This window comes from Passer montanus, unplaced genomic scaffold, assembly GCF_014805655.1.
Source record: "Passer montanus isolate IOZ18808 unplaced genomic scaffold, ASM1480565v1 scaffold24, whole genome shotgun sequence".
Taxonomy (NCBI): domain Eukaryota; kingdom Metazoa; phylum Chordata; class Aves; order Passeriformes; family Passeridae; genus Passer; species Passer montanus.
The window spans coordinates 4,891,027-4,916,348 of record NW_024367037.1 but is presented as its reverse complement, the minus strand read 5'-3'; the positions used below and the strand labels follow the sequence as shown (position 1 = coordinate 4,916,348).

At 39.2% G+C, this 25,322-nt stretch overlaps 2 protein-coding genes across 6 annotated transcripts in view; one reads left to right on the top strand and one right to left on the bottom strand.

Moving 5' to 3' along the window:
- The window catches only part of LOC120502976, a 28,144-nt gene extending 14,918 nt beyond the window's left edge, over positions 1-13,226 (top strand). For all 4 annotated transcript variants that reach the window (XM_039711029.1, XM_039711027.1, XM_039711028.1 and 1 more), the window contains 11 exons: positions 523-600; positions 3,392-3,528; positions 4,079-4,198; positions 4,731-4,761; positions 5,969-5,990; positions 6,524-6,542; positions 7,412-7,450; positions 8,621-8,722; positions 9,818-9,923; positions 10,350-11,240; positions 12,012-13,226. In XM_039711029.1, coding sequence (XP_039566963.1) covers positions 546-600; positions 3,392-3,528; positions 4,079-4,198; positions 4,731-4,761; positions 5,969-5,990; positions 6,524-6,542; positions 7,412-7,450; positions 8,621-8,722; positions 9,818-9,923; positions 10,350-11,240; positions 12,012-12,067 — 1,578 coding nt within the window. In that variant the 5' untranslated portion in view covers positions 523-545 and the 3' untranslated portion in view covers positions 12,068-13,226. The remainder of the gene's footprint in view (positions 1-522; positions 601-3,391; positions 3,529-4,078; positions 4,199-4,730; positions 4,762-5,968; positions 5,991-6,523; positions 6,543-7,411; positions 7,451-8,620; positions 8,723-9,817; positions 9,924-10,349; positions 11,241-12,011) is intronic.
- A 2,296-nt stretch (positions 13,227-15,522) lies between these two features.
- PDCD6 (programmed cell death 6) lies at positions 15,523-25,316 on the bottom strand. Of its 2 annotated transcripts, none has more exons than XM_039711031.1 (6): positions 25,225-25,316; positions 22,289-22,350; positions 19,068-19,112; positions 17,923-18,081; positions 17,149-17,258; positions 15,523-16,258 (listed from the first exon to the last, which is right to left on the bottom strand). In XM_039711031.1, exons 1-6 carry the CDS (start codon positions 25,305-25,307, stop codon positions 16,160-16,162), a joined length of 558 nt encoding a protein of 185 aa, XP_039566965.1. In that variant the 5' UTR covers positions 25,308-25,316; the 3' UTR covers positions 15,523-16,159. The 2 variants fall into 2 exon arrangements, with proteins under 2 accessions (XP_039566965.1, XP_039566966.1); XM_039711032.1 differs by having other exon boundaries at positions 17,929-18,081.
- Between the last annotated feature and the right edge of the window lie 6 nt (positions 25,317-25,322).

Below are 25,322 nucleotides of genomic sequence, written 5' to 3'. Positions count from 1 at the left end.
ATATATTGACTGTGTCTGTGCAGCCTTTGGGCTGCCCAGAGCTCAAAAGGTATTTGCTGTATTAGTGAAGATTGTGATCTTTGTTAGCCTTAAGGCAGTATAATTCTTGAACATCAGCCTCCAAACAAGCAGTCCCAGAATGCTGTATGAGTGTTAGGCTTTTGAGGGGAGGAGGAGGTTGATGGCTTTTCTTTTTTTCATGAGAACTGGCACAGTCTGGGACATGCTATGCATGTGAACTTGGTATCTTTCTTCAGTAAAATGAATTGTGTTAGAAGTCTTGTTTTGCTTATTTGGTTCTTTTCTTAGAAACATTAAATCCATATGTATAAAATTGTTATGGAAGAGAAAGTGTTGGACTTTTTATATGGGGGACTGAGGTCTTGCCTGTTTTCCTAATGCTTTTCAGATTGCAAATGAATTTTGTCACCATTAATGTCCCATTAGAAATTCCTTTAAATTATAGATATTGTGTAAACTATATAATGTGTAATGTCTCTTTATGTGTATTTTTTACTTCAGTGAAGAGATCATTCACAGGGTACATGACCTGTCTGAAGGATTTTATGAATGATCCCAGAAGAGAAGAGCCTCTAATTGGTATGGTTTTTTGTTTTATAAATTGTATGCCTTTGAATTTGTTACTAAATGGCTTTCTTTTGAAAAAAAAGGTGGGATTTTAGTTATAGTTTCATTTTCTTTAAATGTATTTAATAACTTACCTATCTCTTACCATTTTAAATTTAGTTTATTGCACTGGGTATTATAAAGGCCTCCTTAACTGTTAACTTGTTCCTGAAGCAGCCACCTAAGTAAAGAAGCTTTTTCCAGATCACAGAATGGTTGAGGTTGGAAGGGGCTTGTTTTAACCCCTGCTCAAATCCCAGAGGAGGTTGTCTGGGACCATGTCTAGATGGCTTTTGAAAATCTCCTGAGTGAAAAACTACATTCTTTTAGGGAAATCTGTTCCAGTGCTCAGTCTCCTGCACAGTCAGAATGTGTTTCCTGATGTTCAGTTGTGCCATTGCCTCTTGTTCTAGCACTGAAAACAGCTCTCTGTTTGCATCCTTACCTCAAGTATTTATACACAGTGATGAGATCCCCTTTGAGCCTTTTCCTCTTCAGGATAAACAGTTCCAGCTTTCTCAGCCTTTTCTCGTAGCAGAGATGCTCTAGTACTATTGTCATTTTCATGGCCCTTCTATGCCCATGTCTCTTGTACTGTGCAGTCCAGAACTTGACCCAGCACTCCAGGAATGGCCCTACTGGTGCTGAGTGGAGCCTGCTGTCAGCACTCCTCCTTGTGCAGCCCAGGATACCATCAGCCTTTGCTGGCTCATCTTCAGCTTGGTGTCCACTAGGTCTTTTCCTGCAAATGTCCTTCCTGGCTAGCCAGCCCCCAGCATGCCCTGGTGCTTGTTCTTCTCTGGATGCAAGCTGGCACTTCCCCTTGTTGATCTTCCTGAGCTTCCTGTCAGCCCAGCTCCAGCCACTCAGAGTCCCTCTGGATGGCAGCACAACCCTCTGGTGTATCTGCATCCCTCCCAGTTATGTGTCATCATCAGCCTTGCTGGGGTTATGCTCTGCATAATCTGAATCATTAATTAAGGTTTTGAACAGGACTGGACCTGGTACTGACCCCTGGGGTGCACTGCTGCCTTCTGGCCTCCAACTGGACTTGTCATCAGTTGTGGTTCTTTGTGGCTTTCCACTTGGTGGGATATACAGTGGGATGTTTCTACTTAGTGAGATATTTTTCCTCTCTGTCCTTGGCTGTACTGGAAGTAGTGAGATGAGTTTTAATTTTTTTCTTTCTAACTGCTAGGTTAGAAACCCTTAGGAGAGTAGCAAGGCTGCTTCTCAGTGGCCTTAGTGTTCCAAGTGTATCATGGTGGCCTAGAGAAATAGGTTCTCTGATGAAGGCCTAAGTAGCAAATTTCCTAGTATTAGCAGAAAATTTCTCTGTTTAGTGCATTGTCTTGTAGTTACTCTACCTAATAAATTGCCAGGCTTTTTGAAGTGAATACTTTACTTACAAGCATTTGTAATAGAAAACACTTCAGTTGCAAGAGCACTTTTAGTTCATTTGGTGGTAATTTATTTTCAGAGTTAAGATTTAGCAGTATAATACTGTATCAGGTCTGAAATGGGGTTGAATTTGTTCATAGCAGTCTGTATGTTTTGGATTTGTGACTGAAGCAGTTTTGATGACATCCCAGTGGCTTTTCCTGTTGCTGAGCAGTGCACCTGCATCAAGACTCTTTTGTTACTCTGGGCCCTCACCCCTTGAATAAGCTGGGGGTGGGCAAGAGGCTGGGAGGTGGCACATCCAGGGAAGTTGGCCCAAACTGGCACAAAGGATATTCCGTACCACGTAATGTTATGCTCAGTAATCACAGTTGAGGTAAAGAAAGAAAAAAAGGGAGGAAGGAGGGTTTAACTTCCAAGGTGGCTGTTCAGAGAGTGTGGGTGGGTATTGGTCTGCCTGTGGGGAAGTGAGTGATGGGTTTTTGCTTGTTGGTTGGTTTTGGGTTTTTTTTACCTCTTTTTCCTTAACTTATTAAATTATCTTTAAGTCCATGAGTTTTGTTGCTTTTGTTCTTCCTGTGTTCTCCCCACCCTGCTGAGGGGTGTGGATGTGAGTGAGCAAGCAGCTATGTGGTTCTTGGCTGCTGGCTGGGATCAACCCATCACAAATACAGAGTACTGGAAATTATGACATAAGGGAACAGCTGCAGGGTTTTCCTATTTGTTTTAAACTGCTTTTAAATTTATTATGTTCAAGCTTTTCAGAATAAAACTTTACATGCTAGGTAAGAAGCCTCAAACTTGAAGGTTTCTGAATACTTTAAAGGGATTGTCTCAGTAATTTGTAGGAAAAATGAAGAATATTTCCATTTCCATTCTTGTGGTTCTTAAAAGTTTATGGAACATTTTCAGATTATGAAAGATTCAGTTTTGTGAAGTGATTAATGTCTTTTCTACATCTGCTTTTACTCAGATACGGTCCAAATTATGTTTGACTAAGTATTTTAAATGCATTTTTAAAATCTAGACATTTGTAGGGCATTTTCTATTCTCATTCTCTTTCTCAGTTTCTTGAAAAAATATCCCTGACAGGAGTAAAGATGCATGAAATATTTTGGTGGGCTTTGAAATCTGCCATAGATGGCATATTTCCTTTCAGAATAAGATATTGGAAAGAGATAAATTTAGCTGATTGGGTGATAAGTCCAAAGAAGTGTTGAAGTGATCCTGAAGGAGTGTCAAATTCTGAAAATGGAGTAATTTCGTATATTAATTTTGAATTTGATAAGCAGCATTGAAAAGAATACATTTGTTTCAGTAGTCTGTAGTAAAATAGAGATATTTGTAACTCTTGCTTTTACAGGTTTAGAGCATGTGGTCGAAGTCAGATTTGAAGGGAAAAGAGAGCCACGTTATGAGTGCAGGCTGTGTGGGTGTAATTCAGAGGTGGCACCTATGATAGAGCATCTTAGTGGATATAAACACAGAAGAGAATACATTGTGAGTAATTTCGATGCATTTTGATAAAAATTTCTTTAGGATACTCCCCTTTTATTTTTTTTTCCTAAATAATTAGATCATTTGAAGTTTAAACCCCCATGTGATAAATTGCCAGTACTTGTATAGTTGACTCTCTGGGTCAGGCCAACATGAAGGGCTCTGATGCTGTGGGCTCTTGAGGCAGTGCAGCCCAGGGCTGCCTGCCTGATTCAGCTCCAAAGTCTGTTCCTAAGTGTTTAGATTGCTTTCCAGGATCAGGTTCCAAAAACAATGGGATTCTTTTTTATTCCCCAGCATGTCCATAGCATTGCTGGATTTGGTACAGAGGGTGTTTCCTTCTGGCAGCAAGCTTTGCATGGTTTTCGGTTTGAAGACTACTTTAGTAACTCTAAAATTGAATTAGATATGTTGCAGAGAAGAAATTAGTTCATCATATTCAAATCAATGTTTACCAGTATTTTGGAAACTTGTCCAGAAGGTGAAATGTGTAAATTTTTTAATATTATGATAAATTTTGATATTAACCTTTTCAAGCTGGTTTTGTTTACAGTCTAAAGAATTTCCAGATAAAATGAGGAGAAGACCAACAGATGCAAAAGAATGCAAAGTCTCGTTTTTCAGACGGATAGCAGGAGAGCTAGAGAAGAGTGAAGGATTAAAAATGTATAAGGTAATTGGAAATAAATGTAAAGTATCTCTCAATGTGTCTTTTATCAGTGCATTTATGTTTAATAGAGTAAATTTTAAAAGCAGTGCTGGCAAAGCCTGTTAAATTTTCTGTGTGTTTCTAGGAGGTGTAGTAGTGAGTTAAACTAAGGTTTATCTTTAGGTTGCCCTGAAAGATCCAGGGAAAAGGGCAGTAGTATTGAAATTATTCTGAAGAAAGACAATTAATATTTTTAAGGTTTTAGATGTTTTAAATTGCAAATTGTTCAGTCTGATTGCAGTGATTCAGAAATTTTATTACTTAAATGTCAGTAATTTTTAATTTTTGCAACTTAACATTTTCTCAAATGTAAGCAATTTTTTTCTCAAATTTCATTTATATTTACAGGAGTCTTTATGTGTGTGAGGAATTTAATTCAATTTAATTATGTTGGCATAAATAAAAGCACTTGTTCCTTTCCTAATGGCAGTTGCAGTAGAGACTGTTGTTATGAAATTTTAGTCAGAAAGTTTAATATGAAACTTCTGTTTTTTAGAGGGAAGGTTACATAAGACCAGCTACCTCATGTAAGTCTGTGAATTTCTTGAATATAGTAGATTTGATATAATTGATATTTGGCCTAATTTGACTTACTAGTTGAACAAAGGGTTTGACTGATGTAAAACATTCAACTTGTAATAATACAAGATGTTTTCAGAGATTTTTCTGATTTTTGTGATTTTGAAGTGGTGAAAGAAGGAAATTGCCAGACTTCCAGTCTTCCTTATATTTTTTTAACTTTTTGGTTCTGGAAGTATTTATGATAGATAGCTGCGGTAATTTGCTCATCAAGGAAAGTTAAAAAGTATGGAAAAGTACTTGGTACTTGGTGGCTTTCTCTGAATAAACTGATGAAGTCTCCTCCCCCTCCTTTCCATCATCAGGAGACTTACGTGCTGAATCCCTGGTGAAAGTGGAAACGATGGAAACCAAACCCACAAACATAAACCCAGCATCTTCCCTCATACAGCATGGCTGAGTTACATCTCTTGTTACTGTAGGTGTGCTATAGATCCTTAATGATGCTAATCTGGAGGAATACCTCCTTTCTGCCTTGTGACCCTAGTGTTAATATCAGAAGGAAGGTGGGTTTGATTAAAGTGGGTGAAGGTTGCTTAGATCAACAGAATTTGTCAGTGTGAATCCTGCTGTAGGAGCCTACCACAGCAGTGCTTTTTTTTCTTTTTTCTCCTTTTTATTGGTCATTGGTGGCTTCTGTGTCTTGTACTTTTGAATGTGGCAGAAATCTTTGATCTTTGTGTCTCTTGTGAAGAAGAGGGAGTGTGACCCAATAATTAGCTGGGTAATTCTCAGTTCAGAGTAAACTGACATCAGTCAAGTCAGCAGACTTCTGTAAAAGTGGAAGACATGGTTAAATATCAATCTGGAACATCAAAAAAAGTGATCCCACCCAGTCCTACAGGATATGAAACTCTGAAAAAAACCCTCAGTTTATTCCATACCGCCCTCTTGTGTGGGGTCCAGCTGCCTGAACACAGTGCTGTAGGCACACCTGAAAAGCCTTTAGGGCACAGGTCTCCCGCAGACTTTTCAGCAAGGATGCCTGCTGGTTTCTAAGATGGGTGTGTGTGCCATTTGCTGCTGAATCCTGCCCTTTACAGAAACAGCAGCCACTTCACAGCCAGTAACTGTTCTGTTGGTGTAATGCTTTTGTTGCAGAAATACAGTGCAAACCTTATGATGTTGCTAATAATTCTTTTTCTCATCTTCTAGCTGCATTGAAGAAGAAAACAAGGTGAGAGTACTACCTGCACAGGAGAATCAAAAGAGATTTTTTAAATCTATTTTTCTGTAGCAAACATCATGACATAGGAAAATATTTTATATTGTCTTTCCACTGTACTTACTTCTCTTCTGTAAATTGTTCCTTTTTGTATGTGAGGAAGTAGCAGCTATGGCTTTTGAAATACTGCACTCAAAAACTAATTCCAAGTGAAATTTCAAGCTGCTTCCATTCTATGTGGGATATCATTGGCTGAGTAAGTTTTATAAAAAGCTGTTTATATGGGAAGAAAAAACCCAACTCACCATTATTTTAGTCATGTCCTTTAGCTGATTTGTAAAGACGTTCATCTGCACTACTGATCTCTTTGAGAGTCAGTCAGAATAAGGACCTTCACAGCATATTAAAAACACTGTTATTTCTTAGAGAAAGATATCTAGTATTGGGAAGTGATAAAAATTTGGAAACTGAAATATTTTGAGTAAACTTAATATTTTAGTAATTTTTAGAATGCATCTTAATACTGTATTTTTTTTTCTTTTAAGGTGGGAAGATAAGCATGAGGTATGTAGAGGCAATAACTCCACACAAGTGTTCACATACCCACAAGTGTCTCATTTTGTACCAGTTTCTTTATGCTTGTTTTTATTTTTTTCTGGAAAATGCTTATTCTTTGGCTTCATTTAGTATTTTATTAATATTGTTGCAGAAATAATTGACCTAATGAGTCAGAGTTTTGTGTTCATCATAGCAGAGGAGAATACAGTACATTCACCTTAGCTTTCATGAATCCTGTTCAGAGCCATTGAGTCTCAGAGCCAGTGTCTCCAGGGCAGGGCTCCTGGCCTGTGCTGCAGTCTCCAATTCCCTGTTTTGTCCCTCTTCAGATCAAGACTATTCTATACTGAAAGTTTGGTTTAAATCTTAGGATATATCTAAAGATTTACAATCCTTTTGTCTAACTCAAAGGTGAAATTCAAAATGATCACTGAAGTATCTGCCCTGATTAGCTCTGGAGACAAACACTGAGAAGTGCCTTGTTTTTATCTTAGTGACAGAGTTGGTTGTGGGGGCCTCTGGCTGGTCAGGTACTATGCTAAATGCAGCTAAGCACTTGACTTTTTTAACATGATTTTGCTCCTGAGTGAGGAAAGGCTGGGAAAAATTGCTCCTGTAGATGTGTGGCTTAGATGTGAAATGTGTTCTTCCTGGTATTGGAAATAAAGCAGTTGTGTTTGTATAGCTGCTACCAAGCTGATACTGAAGATCTAAGGTTACGTGTTTATGGCTCTGACCTAAAATTTTATCTTTTCTTTGTGTTGACTTTTGTTGTTGGATAAAATATTAAAATGTCTTGTTTTGTACAAAATGATGCAACAACTGCTGTAAAATTCAGTCTTTTAAATTTTTTTCCCTATTCTACAATTCCACAGAATGATCCTGTTCGGAAACAAAAAGCTCTGGAGTTCTTGGTATGTATGTAGAATAACTGTGATGAGAGTTGTGATGTTTCACCAGTACAATGCAGTGAATATTGTTTGAAGGAGCCTCTGATTACTGATCAGACTGATTTGACTGCAACATCAATTTCTGTTTTAGTGGACTCTGCCCTCAAAAGTTCATACAGCTGTAGCTTAGCTCAAAACAATTGGCTGGATTAAATGTGAACTCTCAACCTGTTCTGTGGATGACTCTCTCCTTTGCTGAGGAGCCACCCTGACCAGCAGTGTAAATTAGCAGCACTGATGGTGCTCAAGGGCTGCTGGCTGCCCATCTCTAATGGGATTGTTGATAATGCTGAGCAAAAGGAGCCAGTCTGGTCTGGCTGCCAGAGAGAGCAGAGCTGCTGGTCTTGGTGGCTTGGGGAAGTTTTGGGGTGGAGCCAGTCTGGTCTGGCTGCCAGAGAGAGCAGAGCTGCTGGTCTTGGGGGGATTGGGGAAGTTTTATAAGTTCTGTTGCTGTTGACAGTGGCATAGTAAGCCTCATTTTGTTTTTTGGGTTTATGAAAATACCCGACTTTTACTCTGTGAAAGTACCTAAGGCAATTGGAAAGTTCCATTTGAGTTTGAATTGTGTTTATATACCAAAATCAGAAGTAGAATGTTTTGAAATGTGTGCTTCATGTCTTCCACACTGTGGTTACTTGTGACTTCAGGAAGAGAGAGAAAAAGCAATTCTAAGGGATAATCAGTAAACTACAAAAAAACTTGGTAGTTAATTGGCTTTTATGTACAGGAATCACAGCTATTCCTTACAAAAGACTGCCTATATTCTTTTAAATTACTGTAATCACTTATAAATTTATTTACTTAGTAATCAGCCTAAAGCTTATTTTTTTATTCCATTTTCTACACAGATAATATAAATTTAGGACTTGTGCCCTTCTCTGTCTGCAGCAAAATGTTTATGGACTTGACAGTACAGGAGCGGCAGAAGTCCAAGTTTATGTTTTACCTTTTATCAGGCCATAATTATGCTCCCAATTTCATTTTTTGATATTTTTGTTTACATTTATCATATATGCCATGTATTAACCAATAGTATAAATTTGGTTGTACAAAAATCAAAGTATAACTTTGATCTGTTTGTGTCTTTGACCCTTTGGCATCCTAATGATGAATTCTAACCGTGTTTTTTGACAGGAGACTTTTCACATCACCTCAGACTCAGAAGCAACACTTGTTGTTCGCATTACACAGGAACTCATGGAGGCTTTGAAGGCTTTTTGTGAAAAGAAAGCAGCAGTAAGTAACTTAATCTTGTCCAGAATTGTTTTACCATTGGGAGGAAAGGAGTGGTTAAACTCACTGTGTTAACACCCTGCCCACCTGTAACAGTTCAGGCATGGTTGAAAACTCCAGTTACATGTACTTCAATTTTCTTTTTTTACAATTTCTAATAACAAATATATTAATTACATAACACATTTCTCTTAGTATTCCATCATCATGTATCTGTTTTGGCTTTTTTTTGTGTGTGTGTTCTGTTCTGGGCACCATTTTGCTTAATGTTGACAGGTTGTCATCATTTTTGTGGTGGTCCCTTGCTTGTTAGCTTTTGTTCTAAGATCAATGAGGCTTTAAGTGCCACCCAAATATGCCACTTTTTTCTTTTGTGGGCCAGTGGGTAGGTCTGTCTTTCTCATAACTTGTGGCTTTGCTCTCACTTGAGAGTTGATCTGTTAAGATTAAGGTAGGCAAGATGTTCTTGACTATCTGTTGGTCATTACAAACCTCCATAGCTCCTTTGCAAAGAGGTTGACTACCTGTGGAAAAAGCAGTCTGAAGAAGGACCAGAATCTGTGAATAAATGATTCATCACTCTGGCAGCTACAGGTTCACAAAATTCAGGTTTTGTTTTTTTTTTTTTTCTGAAAGCTGTTTCAGACTGTTTTCTCAATTGTATATTCCACGTCAAGTGAGCTGCAGTAACTGTCTCTGTGCAAATGCTGATACAAACACAAGTTAAATATTGTTTCTGTTGCTTAATCTCTCAGCTGGGCCTTCCATTCTGCATTACCCAGATGGAGGCAGGATTTGCATATGCAGCAGTTTTGTATTTTTGCCAGGTGATGATAAGAGAGACGAGGCAATAAATTTGAAACAGGAGACATTGTCTTTACCAGAGACCTTCTTCTGTTCTCCAGGAACATACCTCTTCCAAATAACACTGGAAAATAGTGTTATAGTGTTGTAACAACACACACCTCATATGGATTTTGCTATCACTTAAAATTGTACTTTGCAAACTTTCTATGGGAAATTTGTTGTTTTTTAGAATTTGTAGTTCTTAAATTCTTGCATTTGCAAACAGACATTCTGACCTTTTGCTTTACCTAGGGTAATTACACCAACAGTTTAGGCCCCCTGATGTCAGTACCGCAAGATGAATTTCCAGAAGGGAAAAGCATCCCAGAACACTATGGGCCAGATGTAGAATACAAAGGTAATTTAGATTTTTTTTTTCTACTAGTTTGTTTACTCTGGAGCCTGCACAGATTGTGAAAATTTACTTTTATAGCCAGCCATAGTGCTTCTTAGCTGGTGTGCCAGCTAAGTACCAGTACAGTCTGTGCTGTCTGAATCAGTTCAGGATATAATTTTCTGGAGCTTTAATGACTTTACTGTCTGAAAACATTCCTGTCTCACTGAACAGTGATATAGCAGTTAAGGTTATGGAAATTCAAGCAGTAACCCTTCCTGATCTACTTACTATTTGAATTTTTGGGTGAAAAGATGCCAAAGTCAGGTAAGACATAAAGGCAGGAAATGGGAAAAGAAGAGAAGTACACATCATAAAATCTCAAAGTAGTTGTGTTTGCAGCTGGTATTTTAATATTTTGCTAATTTTAAGTGCCCTTTATTTTTTCAGGAAGTTCTGACTGGAATCAGGGTTTTTTGTCCCAGTATGAAGAGTGTTCTGAAGATGCTTCTTTTGCTCCTGCTCACTCAAACAGTTACCAAGCAGGTGATGGATCATCCTCCTGTCATCTGACATCTGACAACTTTGCAAGTATGTCTCTGCTCGGGGATTCTCCTGCTGCTGAGCCTGACACTCCTGCCAGTGGTGTCAGCGAATGGCTGAGACAGCTCAGAAACTCCATGCCCTGCACAGATTTGGCTGCTGTGCCCTCTCCATACCAGACCAGCCCAGTGAAGGAGTACTCAGCAGAATACATATCCAGTGATGTGCAAGGAAGTGAGCTCTGTGATAACAGACTCTCATTTGGCAGAGAAAATACAAAATGGAGGAATCAACAAGTGTGTACCAAAGCAAGGCATATAAGTGACCAAGAATTATCCTATCCCAATTCTTCTGCCTCATATACTTCATCTGGAAGATACTTTACAAACTATGCTTCACAAAACTATTCCTCTTACAAGACCTATGAGTCCACAAATACTTGTACATCTTCTGCAAATTCTGTTGTTTCAGGAAGAGATGGCTCCAGGTGGCACCAGGACACTAGGTGGAATGAGCACTATAGGTGGAATGAGGACTCTAGCTGGAAGCAGGAATCTAGGTGTCAAGGATTCAGTTATCAGAAATCAGGCTATCAGAGAGACTGGAGTTCACATCAGGACTCATTTTCTGGCAGGGGTTCATACCAAGATCACCAGCAGTTCAGAAGCTCAGAAGAGATGTTTAATGGAGTTGATGTTGGTCTTGCTCCCAACACTGTGAACAGACTGCTAGGAAAGGATGTCCCTACAATGACCAGGATGCTCAAACAGCTGGCTCCGTATCATCCAGCGCTTCAAAGTAAGCTGGTGATTAGTTTTGATCATGTGCAGTGAGTTACGTCAGCGCGGTTGCTGTAACGTAGGCAGGAGATTGCGGGTGGCAGAGATAGGATGAGCTGCTCAGGGGAGTCAAGCTCATTTTGCTCACATCTGTATCAGCTGAAGAAAGGCATTGTTGCTTCTCTGAGGACACTGTGCCTCTTGGGAACTAGATGGAGCACTCTAGTGAGTGGGAGAAGGTTTTGATAGTGCAAAAATTTCCTGAATTGAAAGGTTTGTCCTAGGTCATCTTTCTAACTAGCAGTTTGTATCATGAGTTGTACTGGTAGATTTGCAATGATGGGAGGGGAATGTATTGGCATAAAGAAAAAAATACTGGAATGCTTGCAGAACCAAGCCTGGATTATAGTAGATAATCCAAACGAACCAAAACCCATTTGGATAACAAGAGAAACGTTATCAAAGAGCTGGTTCGTGTGAATTTCTTTTTTCCAGTTGCTGTAGAAATAGTCATTAATGTCAAGAATAGTGATATACTATTCAAAATGACAGTTTCTCCTTTGGAAATAGATTATGAGAGGGACTTAAAGAGAAGTGGGGATATGCTACTGCATAGCTGTCATTGGGCATGAGTTTGGACAAATGCAAACTATGCCTCTGGTACTAGAATTAGGTAATTAATTAGGTAACTACTTAACAGTAAAACTTTTATTTTCATATTCCCTATGTTGTATTATGGAAATGTTATGAGATAGAAGTAACTCTAAATATCTTTATTGCCCCTTTCCAGAAATAAATATTCAGACATTCGTCAATGTGCTAATAGAAGCTAGAGAGAAGGATTAAGGAGCAGCAGCTGACTTGGAAACAGACGAAGAGATTTGAGAATCTCCATCCCTTGGCTTTCAGGAAAGAGACTGCATTTAACTCTTTGTTTGGCTGGTTTGGGAGAGGTAAAGGGAGGGAGAGTTTAAGTTTTTGACATGTGAAATATAGCTGGAACATGAACTTGCACATAATGGGTAAACATACTATTTTGTTTAGGCTTTTTGTAATGTATTTGTTATATCTTAGTATATTTCAGAAAAAAGATCTTTTGTTATTTTTTGAAAATATGTTAAAATTACTCTGTCAGCAAAAAGTTAACAATCCTTTTAATACCTTTCTCAATTCAGAAAAGAAAGAAAGGTTTACTTTTATGCTTCTACTTAGGAAGAATATTAATTGAAAATACAGGTTTACTTTCTTTCACACAAATGTAAGGCCAGTTTCATTAATTTGAGGCTTTATAATTAGGATATTTTTAGAAATTGATATACTACATTTCTGTTTAGAGAAAGAAAGGAGAATGTTACAGCAAAGATATTCTCCATCTTAATGTGATGCTATATGAGGAAAACGTAATCTGTGCTAGAGGACTGGTATGTAACGGGGCATATCAGTTTCAATTTGCAGAGTAAGAAATGGTGTGAAATATATGCAAATTTTTACATCATGTTGTTCGAAATGAAATAATTATGAATTATCCTAAAAACTCATTTGGTGAATGGACCCATGCTAAAATAAAAATTTTTGATTCTTTCTATTGGCAAAAGCATATTAAGAAATAGTAGAACCCATAACGCAATCAGATAAAATAACAGGAAAAAATAAAATTGTTGTACTAACTGAGAGTACTTACCAGTTCATGCAGTGTATCAGAGCCACATGCTCATGAATGCCTGGCTTTAGATATCTGCTCTATGTAATTAAAACCAGCTTACATGGAGCTGAAGAAAAGAAGTAAAGTGAGACAGTTTACTCCTGAGTGTCTGTTTTCCTTTTCACTGCTGCATTGTGGACTATCATTTTTCTTGTTACCCATGCTGGAACCGTGTCTCTGTGCATTAAATACTTGTGCTGAAGCAGGGTTAGTCTTCATGAGCTGTCATAAAACATTTTGGATCTTGTTATGTAAATTTTAATAAAAACTCAACTCAATTTATTATTGAGCATCTAAACTCAATTCCCTAAAGTCTTCCTTCTGTCATGATTTTGTTTCTGTATCTGAAAAGATCCACTTTCCTTTTTTGTTCCTGTTCACTGTTTCATTCCTGTTCACTGCTCATACTTACTGAAATGTTGGAGTGGTTTGTAACATCACACAGCTCATAGTTGTGCCATACACTTCCATGCACTGTATTACCTAGTCAACCTTCTTGCTTAAAAGGGAAAATTGTTTTTTTCTGCCACAGGTGTCTGCCAGAGTTTAGATTTACAAGTCTGTAGGATTGATTAGTTATTATATCTACATTTAAAAATTACCAGAAGTTATTTACACAAAGGTTACTAGCATAGGTTTTTTTCCACAGAAAGTGTAGTGCAACTAAAATTCTGAAACTGTAGAAAAAAATGTTGCTAGAAAATATTACTGCTGCAATTCTGTCAATTCAAGTTAATTCAAAGTTTCATTTGAGGTTGTTGCAGAGAACTCTTTTCCCCATTTCTCACTCCTTTTGGATTTTACTACCATCACTGTATACCCCAGTGACATACAGTAGCTGGATGAGCTCCACCCAAATTAGATGCTATTTCCACCTACATGTTCTGTAATTTTTCTTTCCTTTGTTGTTGTGCAGAGTCCTGCATTGGGGAAACAGTTCTTGCATTTGGAAATGGAGTTGGAGTAGTAAGACAGCACTGATTTACTAAAGCTTTCCTGAAGTGCTGAGTACTTCTTACTTCCAAGAAAACCCTTTACCATATCTAGCTCCTATGTAGTACAGAATTGGAGCAGAACTCTGTCTAGACTCCAATCCTTCTTTAAGAAACCACCTCACAAAGTAGTCCTGACAGCCTGCAGAGCAGCACCGGTTGCCTGGCAGCCGTCAGCACCACTGCAGCTACATCACAGGCCTTGGCATGGAGGGAGTAGTTCTCTGAATGCACCTGAGCCCTTGGAGCAAATTTCCAGTTTCCTTAAAAAGCCAGTGACAAAAACCCAGACTGGAACATGTCTTGGACTGGGGATAAATGGTCTACTTTTAGTCAGTTTCTTGATCTTGGTGTACCTGCTTTCACACCTGTTTTCACACACTGTTTCCCAGTGGGACAAGAGCTGTTCCAATCCATAGCCACCTTTGATGATTCTCTGTATCCTTTAGGAAGTGCTGGAGTCAGCTGTTCTGCACCAAGGGCAGTGAAATACAACAAGGCCAGCTGGACATGGAGACATCTTTCAGGGGAGACAACTTGGGAAGTTTCTCAGATTCCAGCTTTTTAGTTTGTACCTTACTTACTCCTCAAAATGCTTCCCAGAATTACTGGATTTTAAGTGGATGTATGATCAAAAGGGACAGATTTCTTAGTGGAAAGAAACAGGGAAGCTCTTTTGAGCCCAGAAGTTCTCAAAAGAATTCTCTTCTGTTTTGTTTCTGGAGAGAGCATATAGAGTTACTATCTCAGCCTTCCAAGGAGGGAAGGTTCAAAGGGTTAACTGGTGGAAGTCTTTTTCCCTTGTTTTCCTCAATGTAACTTTCACAGCTGTTGGAGGAGGTGGTTTCTGACACTGGTCATTATTCTTGATCTTCCTTCTCACCCAAAACCACTTCCTTGCCTTTAGGGTGAGGACCCCCAGAGTGCTCTGGGAGATCTCCTTGTTTCAGTGTGCTTATGCTGTAGGGGCCATGGGTTTTCCCCCACATACTTGACACCAGAAGAGTGTTCAGTGTTGCTGTCACTAAGGGTCTGACTATTACTTGACAAATAGTAGCAGCTTCTTTGCATGTTTTATAATAGTTGCACAGTTGCCACTTTGCTGCCTTCATCCTGACACCAGATACTCTACTCTGGGTGAGACACAGAATCAGAATCATCTGAGTGGAAAGAGTCCACAAGGATCACTAAGTCCAGCTGTTCAGTGAATGGACCATACAGAGATTGAACGTGTGACCTTGGTGTTATTTGTACCATTCTCTGACCATGTGAGCCAGTCTCAGGGTGACCTGGAAGTAACATTGTAACTCAGATTGTCTTTGCTTCCTCCAAGTTGATTCTTCAGAGTTACTGCAAGAGATGGTGTATGACAGGAATCAGTCATTACTTGTCTTGCTTGAGTTTTTCCACTCTCATTAGCTGTAAGTGGTGAAATGTAGGGTAAAGTTACAAGAATGTCTGACTGTCAATTCAAGGCCACTTCAAATAAGTGCTTCAGCACAAAAAGGAAGACTTCTGATGTCAAATGAAACAACTAAGCAAAAGGAGCATATTCAGAATCAGAGTTCATTTTTGTGGGGAACTTATCAAGGGAGTTGCAGTATGACTTTCTTCACAGGTGAGAAGAAATTGTATTTGAATGCATCCTAAGGATACCCTGAAAGAAGGAGGCAGCTAGAAAATAAAATAAAAAAGGCCATCCAAGTGGAGAGATCCCTGAATCATAGAAAATGAGAATACAGAAATAAAATACCATACCCTTAAAGCTGTACAAAAGTGAAACAGACTAAAAGTTGACCTGGTATTTTTACTTAATTTTAAATTCTGTATTTAAAAATTAATACATTAAACTCTTATAAAAGTAAGGCACATGCAAAACATGTTGTGCAACTTCTGGCTTTCAACTGATATAAACTAACAAGCATAATTTTAATTTGGCATTTCTAAAGAGTCATTTTTCCCATGCAGGATATGCATAAGAGGTAAGGATATGTGTAAGAGTTCAACATTGTACTGGTTAAATCTAGATTCTGTGCTTTCTGTACTACAGTAAGCAGAGATGGTCATATCATACAATAATACAAAATAAAACCAACTCAAGTACAGATTCTGACAATGATTACCAACATACAAAATTTAAGAATGTGATGTTACATCCATTATAATACATAATCTTATTCAGTAGAGGATGATTTGGCAACTCCAGTCTGTGCAATGCCAGTGTGCAATTCCTGGTTATTGGTGTCATACGATGCTGAAGACCATGGACAGATACTGCTCATAGGACACCTGAATCCAGCCATCCTGGTCAGTGTCGTATCGTCGAAACACATCAGTCAGCCTCTGAGGAGGAGAGAAAAAAAATAAGACATTTTTATTCTAGGGGAAGGTTCAGACTGCTACATACTCCCCTTGCCACCGGGGCTTCTACAGCTTTATGAACCCTTTCTGGTCATCCCTTCTGTAGCCATTTTACAGCCTTATATAATGCAATACCTAAGGCTACCTTCTATATAAACCAGACAGCTTTTTATAACTGGCTTTAAAGCAGGGGGAAAACCAATGCAATGTTTGAGTCAATGCATACCTTGTGCATATCTCACCTTCCAGGCAAATATGCTTCATGTGCCATTGCTATCTAAGGTGTCGCTGTATAATCTCAGAGATGCCAGGCAGTAGAGACAAAGGAACAGAACAACTGCCAGCACGGTTTCATTAACATCAGCTGAGTGATACTCCATTTGAAAACACTTTTTAGCAGAGTTCAAGTCTACAATTAACCATAATTGCCTTGTATTACAAAGGAATGCAAAGGTGACTGATGTGTCTAAATAACAGGGATGCGACTTTTACAGGGAACTGCTTTCCCTCCATGTTCTCTCTCTTTTTCTCACTCTCTGTGTTACTGAAAGACTGGAAGGTTTTTTGTGTATTTTTACCAATAGCCTTGCAAGATCAGCTCTGAGGTCTGTATTAAACTAACAGACAGTGTCAAACACTGATACTATTTTACACTTTTTTGTCCCTCACCCATTGTATCAAATTTACTTGTGATGCAAAGAAATTACTAATGAAGACCAATACACAAAGATGTTTCCAGCACTTAGCATATACTTAGTTCAAATGGCTTACTATAAATAAGAGCAAGTTCTAGATCCACTGTTAAAGTAAGAACCAGAAAAGCTCAAGGTATTTTTTTTTCAATTGACATCAAAGTACCTCTCCTTTCTTACCTGTAGAACAACACAGCACTGAATAAAATCATCAAAAGCAACTTGTCCTTTTCCTTGTCTGTCAAATTTCCGAATAAGGATATCATAGAATTGATCAGACAGTCGGTAACCTTGGAAAAAGAAATACTTTAGAAGGTTTCAATTACTGCAGTCCTTCTATAAAAAGAACAAGGTTGTTTAGCAGGCATGTGTAACAAAACCACAAAACAGTAAGGAGTTACAATGATTTTTTTAGTTAAACTAAAATGCATGCAATAAAACCCATGCTCAATAATAATTATATACAGTCACAGTAAATATAATTACAGATTAAGGTGACTGATTGAGGGAATGGTTTAGGGCTGCAGTTCAAGTCTTTACAGGTGAAGTGACTGGAATGAAAGTTCCTTAGGCATCAGAATGCTCTCACAGCATGGACAGCTGGCCTTGTTTTAAAAAGTGGCAAGTTCTATGGAGTACCCTGTTAGTTCAGACTTTGCCTGATACATTGGTAACCCTCTCAGAGCTTGTCAAAGAGGAGACTGGAATTGGATGTGTCAGGATATGTGTTGAATGTTTTCCTTTTTCTCTATTTAAGAAAAGAGCTTTAAAAAAACATGTGCCTCTGGCATGGACATCATTAAAAGGTACCTTATACCTAAAAGGAAAGCTGCCCTTCACCTGCCTCATTTTTAGTCACATTTGTCAGAGCAGTACAGCTCTGCAACAGTACCAGTAAGCAGCTCATTCTATGACATAACCCAGTCATAAAAACTGTAATTACTAATGAATTACCAAAACCTGTTAGTGCTTGCTTTAGTTCATTTTTGTCAATCATTCCAGAATTGTCTCTGTCATACGTTCGAAAGACATTCTGCCAGTCTGTGATGTATTTCCAGACTCCTGTGAATTCATTGAAGTTCACACCCCCTTTGTTTTCTCTGTCAAACATGCCTGAAATAAAAAGTAAGAAATGCATATAAAACCTTAGTCATACAACTCAACAAGATCTGCCAGGACTTTAAGTAGATAGCAAGAGTGCTCTGTGGAAGGTACTGAAGAGAAAAAAGAAACCGCTAAAATGCAAGTGGTAATTTGGAAAGTCCTGCCAAGGAAAAGCAAGCAGTCATCCACTGAAGGAAAAACCAGTAAAGCAAGATAAAAATACCAGAATAAATCACAGAATGTTTATTTTTCCTAGGTTTTCATTTTCAGTTAAAAAATACTGAGGGCTTGATTGATCATCCAGTAATAAATCAAAATGGGCAGAGGGGTGGCCTGTTCTTTTCTAAGGACACGTTAAAAAGTCATATAATTTCCAAGAGTGCTGGGATATTCATCTGCATTTGATTTACTGATACTGTTATCTTTAAATGTCACATAGCAATGGAGCTCAGACTGCTACTGAACACTTATTGAAAACAAAGCAAAAAATGTACTCCTTGGATTTATGAACTGTGTGATAGAAAAGATTTGATTTATTGTGCTTGAATCTTCATCCTTCTGTTCTATCACCATCACTTTCCACATTACTGGCAATTTAGACACTAACAGAATTCAAGCATTGTAAAGCTTCTGTTTGGTTTTTTTGGAGTAAAACATGGGCTCAAGTTCAACATAGGAAAGACTACTTCCCAATACAACTTACATAATATCTTTTTAGAAAATTTAAGATAACAATCTCCTCATATATAAATTATATTTATTATCTAATCAATTGGCAGTAACACTTTCTCAGGCTACTTTGACAAGTGCACATGCAAGTGTGTATGCAAAGGGCATGCCACTAATAATTAAAAGGGAAAATAATTTAACTTACTACTGCTGGGCAGTCTGAGGAAAAAAAACCAAAACAGTGTAGCAACTGAGAGCATTCTCAATCAATCAGCTGAACAGATCACAAACCAGTATCTTAGGACACATCACACAACTACACTCACCAAGAATTGACCTGACTGTTGCTGGATTAAATGGAGTCCACGTGCCTGAAATAGAAAGAATTACTTAGTTGAGAATAAATGGAATCCACATACCTGAAACGGAAAGAATTACTTAGTTGAGGATTAAGAATTCCTCAATGTTTAAAAAAAATGCAAAAAACCGACCAAACAACTCAGTTAAGAACAGTGAATTCAGAGGTATGTGACATGGAGCTGGCATATTAAAAAAATAAGGCTGCTTGAGAGTAAGAAAGTCTCACCATTCAGAGATGACTTCAGACCAGTAGGATCTGAAGTGTGGTATTTGCTTTCCAAATACCACACAGAAACCAGCATTTTAAGGCCGCAACAACAACAACAGCAAAAAAACAAAGCAAAACAAAACAAAAAAACAAAACCACAAACCCAACAAAACTAACAATCTTTGGAAGATCTAAGAAGGACTTTTTTATCCCAGGCTGTCAGGAAGTATTGGATAAAAAGCAAGATCTAAATTGAAGTACCTCTTTTCTACTGAGAGGAGCAGAAGTGTTCTAAATTGCAACTCAATCAAGGCCTCATATCTGTTCCTCACTAAAACCCAATCTGCTCATTTCCTTTTTAAAGGACTACTCCAGGGCATTTAGTTTCTGACAGAAAGAGCTCCCAACATGGTATAACCATACATTCCAGTTTAGAGTAGTTTAGTACACATCCCACCTCCACTGCCAAAACAATTAAGGTTACTTTGAATTAGTATTTTTAGACCACGAAATATTGCTGCTTTGAAAGGGCCTGAGCAGTAACCATCTGGAGAGGAGTTCTGTAATTCTCAGAGTATTTAGAGGCTCGTCATTATGAAACTGTTTTCTCTTGGTTGAGAGCATTCCCAAGCGCTAGGAAGCATTAAGCTTTAAACAAAGGAATCCTGTGCCTCATCAAGAATTTCACCATGGATTCTCCAGAGCCTGTGAAGGAACCAGGAGCACGAAGCAGCACATAATTAGCTGGCTGCGGTTGCCTGCAGGAGCCCAAGGAATGTGCGATACCACGAGGGAGTCGGTGAGCCGAGGGCAGCGCAGAGGCGCTCCCAGGATGTGTCAGCTGAGCGCAAATCCCAGCAGAAGGGCCGAGCTGGGATCCGCCACTTGGCTCTGCTGGGCCACGGGCAGCGGTGTAACTGCAGGGAGAGCCCTGCACTGCAGGCAGGCCCTGCGACTGTTTGCACACAAAGAAATATAAGAAGAGAAAAGGAAAAATGGCTCTGGAAATGCTGAAGTAGTATTTTAGATAGAGACCTTAGAGCTGTGTGTCTCCTCAAAAAAATAAGAAATAATGGAATTTGAATAAGGTGCCAGGATTTAACACTGAACAGAGTAAGAGGAAAAAGTGAAAATAAAGTCTGAAAATTAATTTTTTTCATCTTGAAACAGGCAAGTGATTCATATAGCCACCACAGAATGAAATCTGAGCAACTCCAGAGGTGAAGAGCTGTACTGATTTCTTCCTATTCCAATAAACAGTGAAGACTGTCCCTGTCTCTCCCCTCCTGACTCTAGTATTAACTTCCCACAGCAGCACAGATGAAAACAAGAAGGAAGCAAAGGATTTTATTGTGCAGACAGTTAGACAAAGTGATGATCAGCCCCTCCCACGTAAGCACACTGTTATCTGCATAAACTTCACAGGCTGAAAATATCAAATTGTCAAAACCACACTGAACTTCAAATGTCAATGAGCACAATGCAGGATTTTTTAGTGTTTTAGAAGTAAACACATCACATTATTTTAGCCCATGTTAAATTGCAGGATGGCCATGCACAAACAACCACCGGATATATTTTGAAAATAATACAGTGAATCGTTAGTGACTGGTGTACAAGATCTAGAATCTCTTGGAATGGAGGAAGCTTACAGTTCTGTAAATATTTTGTCTAACACTTGGTAGGCATTCTTCATAAATGCAAAACACTGAAACTGCTACTCTACACTGTAAATAAGGAAAAATAAAAGCTCAGATAGTCATCACTGCCTATTACCCTTAAATTCAATCATATGAGGAGATATTTAAGATATACAAAATTAAAAATGGCAGGTTCATATGAGAAAATATTTAAACTATATAAAATGTAAAACAGCAGGTAAAACTTAAAATGACAGTTTCTCACAGCTCTAAACAGCATTGTAATCTAAATTAAAATGGTGACTTAATTTAACTTAATTTTTGCTAAAGATTTTATTCAAAATTTTAATTATGGATCAGTTCTGGCAGCCACAACACATTGCTTTTAATTTATCAGATACATCATTAAACAAATATTCTAGTATATCCAGTTCAGTTACAAGACTGCACATTTACTGAATAGAACCTTATAAATTTATTTCAAGTCAGGCAATTACTGACAAAAATGGGCCCTTCAGCCAGCGTGTGCTGCAGCTCACAACATCAGTTTAAGCCCTTCTTGGTCACAAAGCACAGGAGGGATAAAGGAATAAACTTTGGGAGAAGGGGAGTTTGGTATGGGCGCAAAGGTGGACAAACAGCCTGAATATGCCCTTTTTCAGATTTCCAAACAGGAAAAAAAAAAACCCACAGAGTACAGCCCTACCCACCTTGAGTCATGGGAGGAAAGTAAAAATAGGCTACTGGAGAAATGTTTAATTTTTTGTTTCCATGAGTAATTTGACAATACCCTAGTTTCTTTGAGTATTACAACAAGGAAATGACTACTAGGAAGTTTTAATACTAGATCTAGAGTGCATCTTTCCACTCTGTGAGGAAAAACCCCAAACATACTTTACTTCCTGCACCATACTGTATGAAAAATAAATTATGTGCAGTGAAAAGGCTGGTTGTAAACAGCTTTGCCCAGGTTATACACTGATTCTGTTAAAAAAAACCAAAGGCTCAGCAGTGATGAGCAAGGAATATATGACTCACTGGTTATGATTTCTAGGAAGCAGAGCTGGGAAAAAAAGGGATGTGCATGCCCTCATTCCTCAGAATACAGACCAGTAATGTTTACTTAAAATAGACACTCAATTTAAAACAAAAAATTCCAAGGATTGTTAATTTTTTTCCCTTTCCAGCCTTTTGCTGTAGATTAAATAGTAATTAGTGAGTGGTAGGAACACTTCCCACTCCCTTCCATACAAAGAATCACAGCATCAAGTAACCACTCTCACAACAAACTTATCATGAAGTTTACAATTAAATACTCACTGCTCATTTACAGACTTACCATTGGATAATGCCTGCTGAAGTTCATTATCAGATATTATTCCACTCCTGTCTTTATCAACTCTGGGGAAAAAAAAACAAAACAAAACCAATTTAAATGGCTGAAATTAACAGGTTCCACTTACTGAAGACTTCAACATTCTGCTTCTTACTCACCAGATGAGATTATTATTTTCCTGAAAAGTCTCTGGAACATGATAAAAGCTCCAAAGAAAACTGCAAGACTTATGAGTAAAGAGACACACAGAAACACTGACAATGAAACGGTTTGGGCATGCACTCCACAAGGAAGTATTTTCATTTATTTGTGTTTAAGAGAACTGCAGAGCACACATGCTGGTTGAATCCACAAAATGCCTAATGTCACAGTAGTGAGCTATCAGTTTCGCAAACTGGAGCAACAGGTTTGTCACCCAGACTCTCTCACATGCTGACAATGGAGAGTAAGTCACTAATGTGACCAAAGTACTGAAAGACTCAATCGATTGCAGGGCCCTGCAAAGGGGTTCAAAGAGGCAAAAGCACAGGCAGGTTCCAGCTTCCACTGAGCCTTCACAGTCCATTGTCTTAATGATGTTGAAAGTTCTACGGCAAAATTAATAAATTAAGTAATTTCTGCCCAAATAAAGAATGATCATGCCTTCTTTATAAGGGTATCTGGTGGGGACTTCCCTCCATTTCATACAAGGATGTTCCTCTTGGACTGACAGTTTCATTTTCCCTCATTTACTAACCCAACCAGAGTCCTGCTCAGCTGATCCCTGTTCACAGAAGCTGATTTTCTTTTCCTTTAGTTCTTGCTGTCTTCTTCTAAACACTTTCAGTTCATTCTATTGCTTCCTTCCCCATGTCCAAGAATTATGTAACCTGCATGCAACACTAAAATTGCAAGCATAAATTGCAAAGATTTCAATTACAAATAGATATTCCCCTTTATAATCTCTGTTTCTCTTCTTAGTATTGTGAACGTTTTTTGCCTTTTATGAGCTGCTACCAAGTGCTAAGATAATATTTTCATGAAAATGCATTATGACCTACTTATCTTGCTCCTGAGCATCATCAGTCAGCACATTCCTTTTATAAATAAAATTATGCAAAATTAAAATGGGTTTTTTCTCATGGACATTAGGTTTCTACTCTGGAAGAAGATGTATGTATGACATATGGGGACCACCTGTCATACAGGGATCATGTTCTGGCCATGACAGGCTGATACAGCCCAGTCATTCAGGAAGGTAAGGTGCCCCTGCAAACATTCACAGGCCTCAGTTACTGCAGGAATCAGCAAACTTCACCTGACCACTCACCCTCTTTTCACAGAGTCAGAGAACCACAGAATGGTTTGGGTTCAAAGGGACCTGAAAGATCACCAAGTTCCAATCCTCGGTTGTGGGCAGGGACACCTTCAATTACACCAGATAGCTCAGAGCTCCATCCAGCCTGGCCTTAAACACTTGCAGGGATGGGGCAGCCACAGCTTCCCTGGGCAGCCTGTTCCAGAGCCTCACCACGCCCACAGTGTAAAACTTCTTCCCACCATCCAATCTAAACCTTCTCTCTTTCCCCAGCTGCTCCTGAAGAGATTACATAAAGATCCCAGGAGAGCTCCATCTGTCAGTGTGGTGCATGACCACACACACACACCCTTCAGTCAGTTTTCCATGCACTGAAGAATGCTTCCATTCATTCCACGTTTACTGAATTTCTTCAAGGGCCTTTTGATAGTGTTGGGAGTATTTTTGAAAAGCATACAGATTATATGAATTGCTCCAATTCCAGCCATCATACCCATATCCAATCCTTACCAAACATAGTCCAGGATTTATACAGCTGTGTGCCAGAAGGAATATTTTCAACAAAAGCCATGCAACTCTCCTGACTAACTAGATTATTTAAAATATTTTTACTGATTTTCCTGGTGCAGAAGCCAGATTGTTGATCTGTTTCTTTCTGGACCCTTTCAAAAGAGAAACGGCTTCATGCATGCCTCTGCCGAGTCCTCAGAGGAAGTTGTTTTACAGCAGGCTGGGTAGGTAAGCTGCTGAATTCCTGAGTCACTCTGTAAATATCAGCCAGTTTTAGAAACTTAGTACTGTTTGTCTACTGCTTAACTTCTTCTTGCTGCTGCTTGTGTCAGAAGATCTGTCTTGACTCATCTCTCATAAAAATGGATCCAACGTAGGCACCTCCCCAGTTTCCTCAACAAGACATAATTGGGAAATCTCCTTTGGCTTCTTTTCTGATAGGATCTTGCCAGTGTGATTGTCTAGCACAAGCTTGCTAACTCCCTTGCAGGTCCCTCTGATCCAGGAGAATTCAAGAGAACACTTCACAGATTCCTTTAGGTTGGAAAACACCTCTGAGATCATCAAGGCCAACCTATGACCCAACACCACCGTATCAACCAGACCATGGCACTGAGTGCCACGTCCTGTCTTTCCTTAAACACTTCCAGGAACAGTGACTCCACCACCTCCCTGGGCAGCCCACTCCAATGTCCAATCACCCTTGCTGAGAAGAAATTCTTCCCGATATCCATCCTAAACGTCCCCTGGTGCAGCTATGTCTTCTCGTTGGCAGCTTTAAAGACTCCCACGAACATTTATCAAATTTCTTTTCACAAGCCTTACCTGTGCTGCTACGCTGATCCTCCACACTTAACAATATACCCTTCCTGCAAGCTCAGGTTAAAAATTACTTCAGCGCTTTCAAGGTTACCGTCTCGCTCCCAGCGATCCCCTTTACGCTCGTTATAGAACACAGGACCTTTACTCCTGCCCAGCCCTTCCTCACAGATCCTCCTCCCACGGGGGAACCACCGCGATGCTGACAGCGCTGCCGGGCAAACCCGGGCGGCCCGGTGGCCGGACTGCCGCAGCAGCCGACCCGCTTCCGGCCCCTCCCCGTGCCCGCGGGGCCCGCGGCGGCGGGGCTCACCTCTGGAAGACGTTCCACAGGAAGGAGGGGTCGGGCAGGGGGGCGCCGCCGCCGCCGGGCCGCTGCTGGTACCCCGCCGCCATGGCCCGCGCGCCGCC